This window comes from Tamandua tetradactyla, chromosome 2 (genome assembly GCF_023851605.1).
Source record: "Tamandua tetradactyla isolate mTamTet1 chromosome 2, mTamTet1.pri, whole genome shotgun sequence".
In the NCBI taxonomy this organism is placed as follows: Eukaryota; Metazoa; Chordata; class Mammalia; order Pilosa; family Myrmecophagidae; genus Tamandua; species Tamandua tetradactyla.
In genome coordinates this window covers 217,790,813-217,803,737 of record NC_135328.1, presented here as the reverse complement: position 1 = coordinate 217,803,737, position 12,925 = coordinate 217,790,813, and the positions used below count along the sequence as shown (strand labels likewise).

Here is a 12,925-nt window from a genome sequence, read left to right as displayed (position 1 = left end):
TCCACCCAACCCCTCCCTCCAGCGGGGAGCTCCCCCAGGTCGAAGCCCTGCTCCCCATTTTTCTGATTCTGCAGGGCCTTTCTCATCACCTTGTTGATCATCCACCCTTTCCCCTTTGCACAACCCCTCCCCTTGTTCTGGCCACCACATCCTGGGGCCCTGGGGGTCCTGGACTGCCCCTCATTTCCCCACAAGAACTTTGGGTTCCTAGAGTGAAACTAGGATGCTGCAGCATGTTGCAAGGCTCGGAGCTGCCACCATTCATCCACAGGCAAATGACATAACGTCCCCTTCGCCCACTCCACTTCCTTCCAGGGGTCCCACTGGCCAATTCCCGGTTGCATCCCAGGCTGAAAAGGTTTGGAAAACTCTGTGTCCCTTCTGCCTAGAACTGAAAGTGACACGAAAGAGGGTCAGGGGTCAGAACTGCAGGCCCCAGGCTGGACACCAGCACAGGAAGGCAAGGAGCATCTGGGCACCCACAGAGGGCCGGGGCAGGAGCCTGAGGGACCCTCATCCTGCCCGGGGACCTGGAGCAGTGACTCTCCAAAGTCATGGCAGACTGGTCTCTCCGGGGCTGCGGCGAGGGAATCTGCCTGTTTTTGGAGCACGGTCGGGGGTGGGGGGCGCCGCAGAGGCACAGCGCAGGGGACGGGCCTTCTGCCTCATCCAGACCAGCTCTGCGTCCTTGGGGTCACGCTCCGTCTCTTTCCTCCAGGGAGGGGTGAAGGTCCTGATCACTGGCCCATGGCAAGAAGCCAGCAATAACTACAGCTGCCTGTTCGACCAGATTTCAGTGCCTGCGTCCTTGATTCAGCCCGGGGTTCTGCGCTGCTACTGCCCAGGTGAGGACGCCACCTTGCCGGCTGAGAACGTGGGGAGAGGAGCACTGGACTCGGAGTCCACCTGGGGGTGACCTCGGGCGAGGTGTCATTTTTCCAGGCCTCTTTTTCCTTGGCCATAAAGGAGTAGGTCCCGGATAGGCTATTATAATGTCACCCTTTTTGGCTCATGGGCCCCTTTTCAGACAGGGGAACAAGAATTTTGAAGAGAACATGGTAAAGGGACTGTTCAGAAAACCAACAAGCTGTGTCGACCTACCCAAGGGCTGATTCCAGCAGAAGCTGCTACCACCCTTGGCCTGACTGGCAAGAGGTAGAAGTTGTGTTCCTGGAGCTGGTGAGAACCAGGCTGGGCAGAAGGGCCTAGACAGGAGCTGCAGCTGGGGGCGGAGGCCACCTCCGCAGCAAGGCTAGCCCCTTTCCTCCTGCCTCTGACCTCCTGTCCACGCCTTCCACCGCCGCAAGCCAACCAGAGGCCAGGAGAGCAAGGGAGCCCCAGAGTACGATCCATGCAGCAGGTCAGAGAAGGATGGAGAAGACCTGGCAGGAGTGGGGGGGCGACGGGGGGGTGGGGTATCAACGCCAGTGCTTCTGGGAATTTGGTGAGGGCATCTTCCCTGTGCCTAAGGTGAATGCACGTAAGGTGCTTACCCTTTCAGGGGCTCCCTGACCTCTCTCCTTCCCAACAGAAGCCCAGCAGGAAGGCTTCCATGCTGTCCCTCATGGTTCAGACCTTCTCCCTCCCCTCCCCAGTGCTCCATCATCTTCTGCATAATCTGGCCAGTCTGCCCTTGACCTCTGGCTCTCAGTTCCAGGAGGGCAGACACTGTATCTTTCTTGGTCATCATTGTGTCCCCAGTGCTAGCAAAGTGCCTGAAGTAGCCCGAGAATGGGATCCATATCTGTGAAAGGATGAAATCTCTAGGAGTTTGAAATCCGTTTCTAGAGGTGGTGTTTTCAGTTCCCTGATCTGGTGTTGAGAAGACCCCTTGGCTGATCCTTTACATGCATCATTAGCTCTAGGGGTGACCTGTCCAGCTTGCCCAGGCAATGAGAAGAATGCAGAGGATAAGTGGATAGGGCTGATGAAGGTGAGAGGGACCCACCATGTTCCAAAGCTAGGGAGCCTACAAAAGAAGAGAGAGAGAAGGCTCTGTGTTGAGGACAAAGGATGAGGAAGAGAAGTGGGGTGGGGGATTCCTAGGGCAGGAGCAGGGCTGACCAGAACAGGCCAGCATGGTTGTCCCCCAGGTTCCACCTGGGGTGGCCCAACTTGAGCCAAGGTTGCCCCAACTGCTGCCTCCCCTGCTTGGGGTCCCTGAGCTCACACTAAGTGGTTCGTCCTCTCCCTTGGTCTCCCCTTGAACTCAGCACCTCCTTCACCACCAGGGAGCAAGGCTGGTGTTGGTGGTGACCTTCTCTGCTGGCCCCAGGGTGACCTCCCCTGCTGGCCCCTGGGTGATATTCCCAGCCAGGACCCGGAGAACCTGAGGGCTGGTGCCTTTCTTACCTGGGGTGCATCCCAGGGCAATCTGAAGTCGCCATCTGGGTGACTTTAGCTCAGTGGCTGACCTCTCTGGGACTCCACTTCTACATCTTTCACATTCACCTGCCAGAATGGGTGTGAGCGCTGCGCCAGGGACCTTTCGTGAAGTATACCGCTTGTGTACTCAATTAATGAAGGTATTGCACTCACAAGGCAGCCACTGTTTTTACCCCAAGGGTTTCTGGGGACAGAGGCCAGTACTGTTGGGGTCTCAGCAGACCGTTCTGCCGCCTCTCCCAGGCAATCAGGTTCTTCCAACACCGGGTGTCTTGGACAAAAGAATGAGTAGCCACAAGCCTCAAGGCAGACGGAAAGCTGGGGGGCGGTGGCTCCGATGAACACCATGCTATCTTGTAGCTCACCCCAAAAAAGTGGACCCCTTTGGACATCTGTTTTGAAACTTGTCACTCAGTAAGACGCTCTGGATGCATTCATTCATTCATTCCTCTAAGAGTTTGTATCTCCTGCTTTCTCGGCACTGGGTGGGTGCCTGGAATGGAGCAAAGAATATGAACCGGCCCCTGTCCCCTAAGAGCTGTCAGTCAGGGGAGGAGCTGCCATTGCCCTTGGGGATGTCCAGGATTCCCAGCTCCTTGGGGCTGCAGGAGTCAGGAAGCTGGAGCCGAACCTGAAGGATGATCACATGGCGCCACAATTAAACTGGCCGCGCCAAAAAGAAAGGCTCAGAGGCCTGTGAACACAAGCCAGGACACCTTGGGGGCTGGGAATCCCATGGGGTGGGGGGCACACAGAGGGGAGGGGGAGGGGCGCTGGAACACACGTGGCCACTGGCCTGGCCTACCTGCTCAGGTAAAAGTGTTCAGATGGCTTGACCCTGACCGAGAACACGGTCCAGGCAGTCCGCACCGCGGCACGGCATCTGTCTTCTACAAATCCCCAGAGATGCTCCAAGACTCGAGGGGAAATCAGCGGAGTCAGGGGCCGCAGCTAGAAGTGAGGCGGCGAGGAAAGAGGACTCAGGACTTAGGAGAGGGGAGAGGAATCCAGCTGCAAGAAGACATTGCTGACCAGACAGCTCCAGAAGGCAAGGAATGAAACTCAAAATGCGATGAACAGGTGCAGTGCATTTTAGAGCAAGTGATTCAACAGATAGTTATTGAGTGGCCATAACATGGCAGGCACCAAACTTGACATTGGGGTTAAGGAGGTGGTCAGGTCAGACCTAGTCCCAGCTCTGATGGAGTTTACATTCTACTTCAGGGAGACAGAAAACAAACAAGGAAACGAAGAATTAGCCAAAGTGATTGGTGAGAACTGTATCCTGACACAGAATATGCTGCGGTGATAAACAGTGCAGGAAAAGAGTGGCTCCTTCCGGTAGAGTGATGAGGAAAGGTCTCTTGCAGGTGGGGGTAGTAAGCTGGGACCTGAATAATGAGCTGGAACCAGTCATGGGGAAAGTGTCCCACAGAGGGGAAAGGACATGCAAAGGCTCTGGGACAGGAATGGGCTTATCAAACTGGCTGGCTGCAGGGTAGTTAGTAGGTAGAAGGAGGTGAACATGGTAAGGTTGGAGAAGACGGCAGGAGCCAAGTTCCAGCAGTCCTTCTAGGCCTTAGGAAGGAGTTTGATTTGACTTCACTTGCAATGGGAAGCCATCAGATGGTTTTAAGTGGAAAAATGATGTGCTCTAACTCATGTCTTTACAAGATGATTCTGGGTATTTGGGAGAATGGGTTGTAGGGGAGGGGCAAGAACAGAGGCAGGGAAACCAGCTGGGGAAATCACAGGGAGAGGACAGAGGAGTGATCTTTCTTGGGCTGGCGAGGTGGGTTTCCTTGGTACCTTCCCTTGGGCAATGCATTCTCTCACTAGTTTCCTGTAAGTGGGGTTGGAGCGTGCCCCACCCCCCAAGACCATTCCATAGAACACATCTCAGGTGTGGTGAGGTCACACTCTGTATGAGGCTAATGCAGGAGGCTGGCAAGAAATGATGGTGGCTTGGAATAGGGCAGTAGCAGTGAAGATGGAGAGATGTGAACAGACCCGGGATTCCTGGGGTGGAAGATAGGACCAGCAGTGCTCGCTGATGGATTCATAGGGGCAGAAAAAGAATTAAGGAAGCCTCCTGGGTTATGGCCCTACACGAACTGGGTTGCAACGTAGATCCCCTCCATTCCCATCTCTTGGGGAAAAGGAAGCAATGCCTTCAAATCTGCCAGCAGTCCAGCATTGCCGTAGACTGTCCAAGTGCCAGGAGAGAGTAGAAGAAGAGCAGGTATTGAAGAGGGCCTCGGGCTGGGGCCCCTGGTACCGGGAAGCCTTGAGCTCTGCAGAAGCTGGCTGAGCGCAGAAGGCTGCTCAGAGGAGTGGAGGCAGATCCTCCACTTGCTTATCTCCAAGATAAGCTTGGAGATCCTCCTGGAGAAGCCATGGAGCCACGGGAGGTTCTGCACTCGGGTGGGGATCCCCTGCCCAGAGGGTCACCATGGGAGGTCCTAGTAACTGTCACCACGGACCCAGCTGGTTCAGGCTGTGGCTGAGGGTCCAGGCCAGAGTAGACAGCACAGGGGAAGAGCTCACTGATCCCCCTGGGCGGTTCTGTCATGAAGACCCCTCTGGGAGCAACGGCAAGATGGCATTGCCTTGAACACCGAGAACTGGCGTGGACAGAGACCACAAGTGGAGGAGTGGCCTTTCCCGTGGGAAGTGGCATCTGCCTGAGGCTTCCTCACTGGGAAGCCAGGCGCTTTGCGCTGCCCCGGGGAGCAGCTGACTAGGACACCTTCCTGGAGTCTGCCAGCTTCCGGAAACCAAGAGCCCAAACGGTAACGCGATCCCCATGTGTGTCCTCCCTGGAAATCTGTCCTGGGGAGGCCCTGGGTGTCTTGTGTTCCAGAAAAGCAGGGCAGAGATCACATCACCCTGACACCTACCAGAGGACGAAGGCTGGCCAGACCGAGCAGGCCACACAGCCACCACAGATGTCAAAACGAGGCACGCGGTGGCAGCTCCAGCCCAGAACCCGAGCCTTTCTCCACCACAGATTGGCTTTTCCTCTTACAGACAATGAGAACATCCCAGTGTTATTCAATAAGTACTGTATTTGCTGAGCTCCGCACTGGGCTGTAGCAGTTGATCAGACCAACAGGGAAGTTGACCTACTGCATGCTGGCTAGGGCTCGCCACAGAGACACAGCTGAAGCTTCATCAGAGAGGCAGAAGACCTTCTAGAAATATATGGGATGTCGTGTGAACTGAGTCAGGACAAACCTGATAGGAAAAGGTGGAACACGGATGAATACAAAGAAGCCAAAGCACAGTGTGCACTTAAAGCTTTCCTAGGATGGCATGGGACGAGGGGAGAAATCAACCAGCCACAGGGTGGGAATGGGGATTCTCCTTCCTTCCTTCCTTCCTTCCTTCCTTCCTTCCTTCCTTCCTTCCTTCCTTCCTTCCTTCCTTCCTTCCTTCCTTCCTTCCTTCCTTCCTTCCTTCCTTCCTTCCTTCCTTCCTCCCTCCCTCCCTCCCTCCCTCCCTCCCTCCCTCCCTCCCTCCCTCCCTCCCTCCCTCCCTCCCTCCCTCCCTCCCTCCCTCCCTCCCTCCCTCCCTCCCTCCCTCCCTCCCTCCCTCCCTCCCTCCCCTCCCTTCCCTTCCTTCCCTTCCTCCCTCCCTTCCTTCCATCCCTCTCTCTTTCCCTCCCTCCTCTTTCCCTTTCTTCTTCTCTCCCTCCCTCCCCCTTCCCTTCCTCCTTCCTTCCCTCCGTCCACCCTCTCCACCCTCCTTCCTTCCTATCTTTGGCACATCTGTCCTGCATACCCAGCTCCTGCCCTCACCAAGCTAACAGCAGTCATGAAGCAGGAGAGCCAAGAGGCCATTGCATTCAAAGGATGGCTGCTGGGATGAGCACAGTTCACCTGGAGCTGTGGGAGGGATACGGGGCACCTGGCTGAGTCTGAGGCATCAGAGAAGGCTTCCTGGAAGAAGCAGCATTGCATCTAGGTCTTGAGGAATGTACAGGCATAGGCCGGCATCACGGGGAGTTAGATGTTAGCTGAGGAAGGGTGCTGGGGAGGGGTACATCCAGGTGGTATACCAAAAAGAAGGGTGCCTGCCCAGCCCTCACCCTGACCCCTCTTTCTTTTGCTTTCAGCCCATGACACTGGTCTTGTGACCCTACAAGTTGCCTTCAACAACCAGATCATCTCTAACTCGGTGGTGTTTGAGTACAAAGCTCGGGCCCTGCCCACCCTCCCTTCCTCCCAGCACGACTGGCTGTCGTTGGACGGTAAGACCAACACCTGGGACCGTGGCCAGGCGTGACGGGAGTGGGACGAGAAAGGAGGAAGCGTCCGGGTTTCCCAGCTCCTGCTCAGAGCAGGCGGGGAGGGGTGACAGTGTCTGCCCGAGGAGGGCCGGCTGTGCCTCCGCCATGGGGCTGTGGGAGTCTCTGCCGTGGGACCGTGTGTGTTTCCGTGGTCAGGCTGCGCCTGTGTGAGCTCCGAGGTGGATGGGTGTGTCTGCCGTCAGGCAGTATGAGTTGCCGCCACCCGGCAGCCCTTGTCTGGCCATCGGCGGGACCCACACTCGATCCCGGCCTCGCCCGGGGCGGAACAAAGATGTGAGGTTGGCTCGCACACAGCCAAACCCCCAGGGAGCCGAGAGCCCCCCCACACACACACACACACACACACACACTGACCCCGAACACAGGGCCCAGGCACCCTCTGCTGTCCTCCAGGGCCGTTTCCGGGGTTTCCTAGGAACCAATGCCAAGCCCTGAGGCTCCTAGAGAAGATGGTAACCTGGGAAGCCCGGAGGAAGCCTCTGCCCCGTTCCGAGGCCTGGCCGGCAGGCTGTGCATTGAGCACGTCCGCCTCGAGGTGATGACAAGCCAAGCCTTCCGGCGCAGCCCTCAAACACCTGCCTCCGTCTGCTTCTTGGCTGTTTTGTTTAAGCAGCTGCCCCATAGAACATCAAAGACGAGCAGGCCCAGGACCGTGCTCCCACCAGAGAAGTAGAGGGCCAGGACCCCGAGAGGCTCCAAGGGAGGAGGCAGGACTGGGGCCAAGGAGGGTCAGGGGGCTCCGGGGAGCCTCTGCTTTTGTCCACAGGGTTCATTGCTCCCCTGGGACAACTGCAGCTCTGCAGAGAAAAGATGCCAAAGACAAGTTGGGGGACTGCTTGGGTCAAAGGCCACCCATCCTGGCCACGCCGTGCCCAAGCAGGGGAAGCCCAGAGCTGGCTGAGCCCGGTGGGAGCAGAGCTCTCTGCATATGGGGCGTAGTTCAGCGACCTCAGGGGAAGGGTAGCCAGCAGGGGGCTGGTCGGCGGGGTACCTCCTGGACAGCTCACTGGCTGAGCTGAGCCTGGGCCGTGGCAAGGGTCAATCCCTTATGCCCTTCCCCCATCCACAGCAGCCTTTTGTCGTTTTGTCTCTCAGACACTCTCCCCCCAACCCTTGTGCTAGCTGGGAGCGGTTCTGGGCCTGGGTTTGTGCCCCGGGCAGCAAACCTCAACTTCGTTCCAGGCCCTGCCCCAGCGGTGACAGATTACCTAACAGCCCACCCTGGTCAGTGACCCTCAGAAGCTGTTCGCAGAGGTGGCTTTGGGTCAGCAGGCATCTGCACCCTGGCCTTTGCTGCTCGGGAGCACCGGCCCAGTCTTGGCAGCACCCCTGGCCAAGGCCGGAGCCAGACAGGGCTGTGACACCCTGCAGAATGTAATAGAGAAGGGGAGGGTGGCCAGGGGCTCCTGTTCAGGAAATCCGGTTTCAATTTTGAAGAACCAGTGGGGAACAGAGTGGGAACTCAGCAGAGCCTCGGCTCTCCCTGAGTGACCTTCCTGATCAGCCTCACTGGGGCGCCCTAAAAGACGTTGGGGTGGTACTCTCCTGGGAGATGGAGCCTTTTCAGAAAGCAGAGGCTCAGGCAGGGCCTCAGAGCACAGAAAGAGTCAGGTGGATCCCTGGAAGCCCAGGGAGCAAGCTGTACCCAGGACCTGCGGCAGAGGTGGGCACTCATGCTAGAGACCCTGGGGCTCAGAGCACTGCTTCATGAGAAATGCACCCCACCCTGGGGGCTCCTGGGCTCTGACCTCGATAGTTCTCCAAATAAGCATTCTTGGCTCTTGGCAGGATACAGAGAGATGATGGGAGTTGAGGAGTGGACGTGAAGGTGCCATCTCCATCTGGCATCAAGGCCCAGGTCTCTGAGGAGTGTAGGCTCTGTGTCGCCACCAGCCTGGAGGCAGCTGGGGTTTGGGGTGCACTAGTCCCGGGTGGCCTGGACTCTGGACCCTGAGCTCTCTGCTGAATGGGACTGGCACAGCCTGGCTCAGGAAAGGATATGGTCAGCTTGTCACCCACCAGGGCCAAGCTCCCTTCAGAGAGCAGACAGGCCCTCTGGTCAGGTGTGCTTCTGAATAGCAGGGTGGAGGAACTGTGAGACCCCCTTCGCTCCCCCAGAGGGCAGCCTCTTGCTTCCCCTACTGGGGAAGAGAATGGAGCTTCCCTGGTTGGTCTTTTTTCCCTATAGGAATACAAGTGGCTCATCCATCCAGGGATCATTTCTGAGTATTTCACCAAACTGATAACGGGATGGGGGAAAGGATGCAGCTCTGACGCCAGTGGCATAATCTGCCCCAGAGCAAAGGGGCAGCCTGTGGAGGGGGGGGGGGGCTGGTTCCCAGGGCATCCAGGGCTGGCAGTACACTTGGGTCCAGAAGATGCTGCAGTGGCTGGGGTTGGAAGCCTTCTCCTCTCTTCCCCTCCCCTCCCTTTCCCTCCCTTCCTCTCCTCTCTTTCTCTGCAGCTACTTGGCTCAGCCCCTCCGCCCCCACGGTTCCTGGGCAAATTCTCAATTAGAGATGGCTGGGAAACGGAGACGTGTGTGCTGTGGTGAGGGGGAGGAGGGTGGTGGGAAGGGGTGGAGGCGAGGGGACTGCAGCACCGAGCAATCTGGGGCAGGGCGATGGGCGGCGCGCGTGCACACACACGCGCACACACACGCGCGCACACACGCACGCACGCGGCCAGCTGCAATGCAGGGGCCCTTCCGGGGAGGATTGACGAGCGCTTAGCGGGGCTGCGGGCGCCCCACGCGGACTGCGGCAAGACGCCCGGCCTTTGCCCAGCCCGAGCGCTGCCGTGCGCCGGGGCGGGCTCTGGGCTAGGCTGGGCGCGCGGCTGCTGGGCTTGGGTCCCCGCGCTCCCCGGCCTGCTCCGAGCGCTCTAGTCCCCATCCTCGACCCAGGTGGGCGGCGGGAGTATACTGTTGGGAGAGGGGAATCTCTGCCTCCCCTTGATTTTAAAAGTGCAATGGTTTGCCAGATTCTAGGCGGGTTGGGGGTCTCCGGTCGGCGACGCAGCTGGTCCCGGTGAACACAGCAGCCGCTGTGGCGCAGCCTTTGTCCCCGGGTGGCGCAGCCTTTGTCTATGCGGCCGGGTCCCGCGGGAGCCATCAAGTGCCTGGGGGGAGGGGAGAGGGCCCCGGCGGAGACACCATGCCTGGCAGAAGGCCTCGGGCTGCGGCGCCGGGGCCCCAGGTCCCCGAGATCTCCGCAGAAACCGGGGTCTGGGCACAGGGCCAGACGGCACAACAGGGAGATCAGCCACTTCTGGCCCGGCCTTGGGCCACCCTCAGGGGGAGCAGCCCTCTGGTTCCCAGGAGCTGGGGCACCTCCCGGGGCCTGGGGGCTTCCTGGGCACCGTGAGTCATTGGGGGCGGAGGCTCTGTCTGCCCGGCCCCGTGGCTGCATATTTGTTGTAGGAATGAGTGAATGAGTGTGGCTGGGACACCACAAAGGAATTAGCACAGCCGTGTGGCCAGGCTGGCTTCTCAGAGGAAGGGACGCTTTCCCCAGAGGGAAGCCTGAGCAACAGGGGTGGGAAAGAATATCCCCAGGAGGGGGGCATCAGAGCCAGGGCCCCGGGGGAACCAAGGGTGGCTGTTTTGTACAATAGCCATTTTAACCATTTCTGCACCCAAAGTTCCAGATTCGGAAGATACTTTCCAGGGCCTGACATCCAGCCATTTGCATGATGAAGAGAGAGTCAAGGCTGCAGAGTGTTCCTGCCCCACCCCAGAACTCCAAGGTGGTCTGGGGCAAGCCAGTGGAGCACTGGGGGATGCAAGGGGGACCTCTACTGGACTAGAGGTCCATAGGCCATATGGGAAGGACTCTGGGAAATGTCACTCCTGCCTGGATTGGGTCTTGTGGATACAGGGAGAGGGTGTGTGTCTGTCTAGACAGCATTATTTGTCTGTCTTTCTTTTCAAAGAGAAAAAACCCAGGCCATTGAACACATGCTCTGGAGCAGAGGGGGCTAGGGCAAGCCCATATCCCTGCCAAGGGCACTGGGTCACCTTTAAGTGACCCCTGTCCCCATAGGAAGAGAAGATGGATGGAATTTCCATGTACCCATTCGTTCTCTTCTTGCAGCCATCTGGCTCGCCCCAAGACCAGGCTTGAGAAAACCCAGGTTCCCTGTCCCCACCCCCACCCATCTGAGCCCCCTTCTCGGAGCCCCACTAAGCTGCTTATACAGAGATTCTATTTCCAATTGCCTCTCGGGTGGCTGAGCCTCGTGTGTGGGTCAGAGGATTGGAGCCAGGCCTGGATGAAGCTTTCCTGGGTTTGGCCACCCAGGGAAGGCCTTCTCCTGCATCCTTGGTGTCGGGGTGGGACCTTGTCATCTCCGGTAGAAGAGAGACCAGGGACTGCAGCTCCAACCTCGTCATGTGGATGCCTGCTTCTGGGCTCACATCTGGGCTGGTGAACATCCTGGTGGTCCCCTCCAGCTGGACAGAATCAGGGGAGGTGAACCCAAGAGGGAGCTGACCTCTGGGGCAGGCTCTGAGAAGACTGATATCTGCTGCAGTCTAAGGAAGTGCACTGATGGAAAAGCAAGCTTTGGCCTCCCAGTTTGGCCTTCTGGTCTGACCAAGCCCTCTCTGCAGACAGATGGAAGGTGTGTGGCTGCAGTAGTCCCCAGCTCTGCCCACCCCCCTGCCCTGGAGCTATGGCCCTGGCAGCAAGAGGGCCTGCCCCCGGTCCTGTGGGCTGATCTGTAATTCCTACTCAGCCCCTCCGCCAAGTGTGGAGACCACAGCTGACCTGGAGACCGCAGTGCCGCCCCGTGGGCAGCAGGAGGGATGGGTCCAGTGGGAGGACTCTGAAAGCTTCCTTCCTCCCGTAGTGACCCCCCAGGGCTTTCTGACAACTGGATCTGGGCCGGCCCCCACCCCGGGCCCATCTAGCCACCCTCATCTGGGCCTTTGGAGATGCTGAAGCTGTGGACACAGGGAGAACGTACAGAGCCACAGTAGAGACTGGAAACAATTCTAAGAACCAAGCTTTTATCAGATGATGGAGGTTAGGAAGGGGAATTATTAGGTTATTTCATTGTTTGATCATTTCAAGTGTCTTTGTTTTACTAAAACAAACAGTGTATTTTATGGAGTAGAATACAAAGTATACACAAATGCTTAAGATGAAGCAGACAGCATGAATCATCTTACTTTGAACAGCTGCCTTAAGGGATGCCCAGGGGTCCGTGTTCACCCTCTCGTGTCTCCAGGAGCACTTTGGAGAAGTTTACAGGGCACTGAGGTCAGGTCCTTCCCTGTAAGTAAGAAGGGGGCATTGCCAGGAACTTCGTGGCGCTCACTGGACAGGGTCTGGGCACACACAGGCTTGTTAGTTCAGGGTCTGTGGGTGCATCCTGGCACAGGAGTGACCTAAGAGACAGGTGGCAGTATAAGAAGCTGGTTTGACCTATTCTTATACTTGGGGCAAGACTGAGTGACAGCAACAGCCTTTTCTCTGAGCTGCGGCCTGCCCAGTCAGTACCTTGCTCCAAAACATGGGCTTCCTCCCCATAATCTTGTCCTTTGTGGGGGTCCATGTGCATTACAGATCAGGGCAGGGGGTCTGTCTGCTTGGGCCCATGTGCCCTGTCCTTGGACACCTGGGGAGTGGTGTCCACTTAGCTCCTGGGATCCAAGGACCACACTGTGTCTCTGTCAGGGACTGAGGGGCCGTCCTCAGATGCCTCCAAGGGAAGCGACTCCCTACTATTTGCAGCCACACCACATCAATCTGGGTGAGTTCCTTTATGTGGTAGGGAGTGAGTCACCTTGGGACTGGGCTATACCCAACCTCCTTGAAGCAGTGACAACGGCATCCTACAGAGAAATGGCCTGAGAGAAAGCTCAGCCTCTGCAGAGGCCCAGGAGGCAGTCTTTGCCAGCTCATCTTGGCTCTTAGGGCAGGAGACAAAGAGCAAAGTAAGTGCTAGAGAGGAGGCCCCAGGACTCAGGCAGGCTGCTCTCACAGCTGCCTGGCCACCTGGTGGGCACCAGGTGGCTCATCCCAAGGCTCTGAGGTCAGAGGCTCAAGCCCTCCCATGGCCAATATCTTGACCATCTAGTGTGGTCTGGGGGAATCCGGAGAAGCACAGGGAACGGCCAAAACCCTCAGACCTCACCGAGGATGAGACCCATCCAAAGAGAGCCCCAGATGGCTTGCCAAGCATTTGTCCTGATATGCTCAAGTTTGTGCTTTCAAGACCACT

General features: G+C 57.8%; 1 protein-coding gene across 15 annotated transcripts in view; it reads left to right on the top strand.

The window, feature by feature from the left end:
• The window catches only part of CAMTA1 (calmodulin binding transcription activator 1), a 964,086-nt gene that overhangs the window by 879,392 nt on the left and 71,769 nt on the right, over window positions 1-12,925 (top strand). For all 15 annotated transcript variants that reach the window (XM_077151442.1, XM_077151451.1, XM_077151440.1 and 12 more), the window contains 2 exons: window positions 719-845; window positions 6,503-6,637. In XM_077151442.1, coding sequence (XP_077007557.1) covers window positions 719-845; window positions 6,503-6,637 — 262 coding nt within the window. The remainder of the gene's footprint in view (window positions 1-718; window positions 846-6,502; window positions 6,638-12,925) is intronic.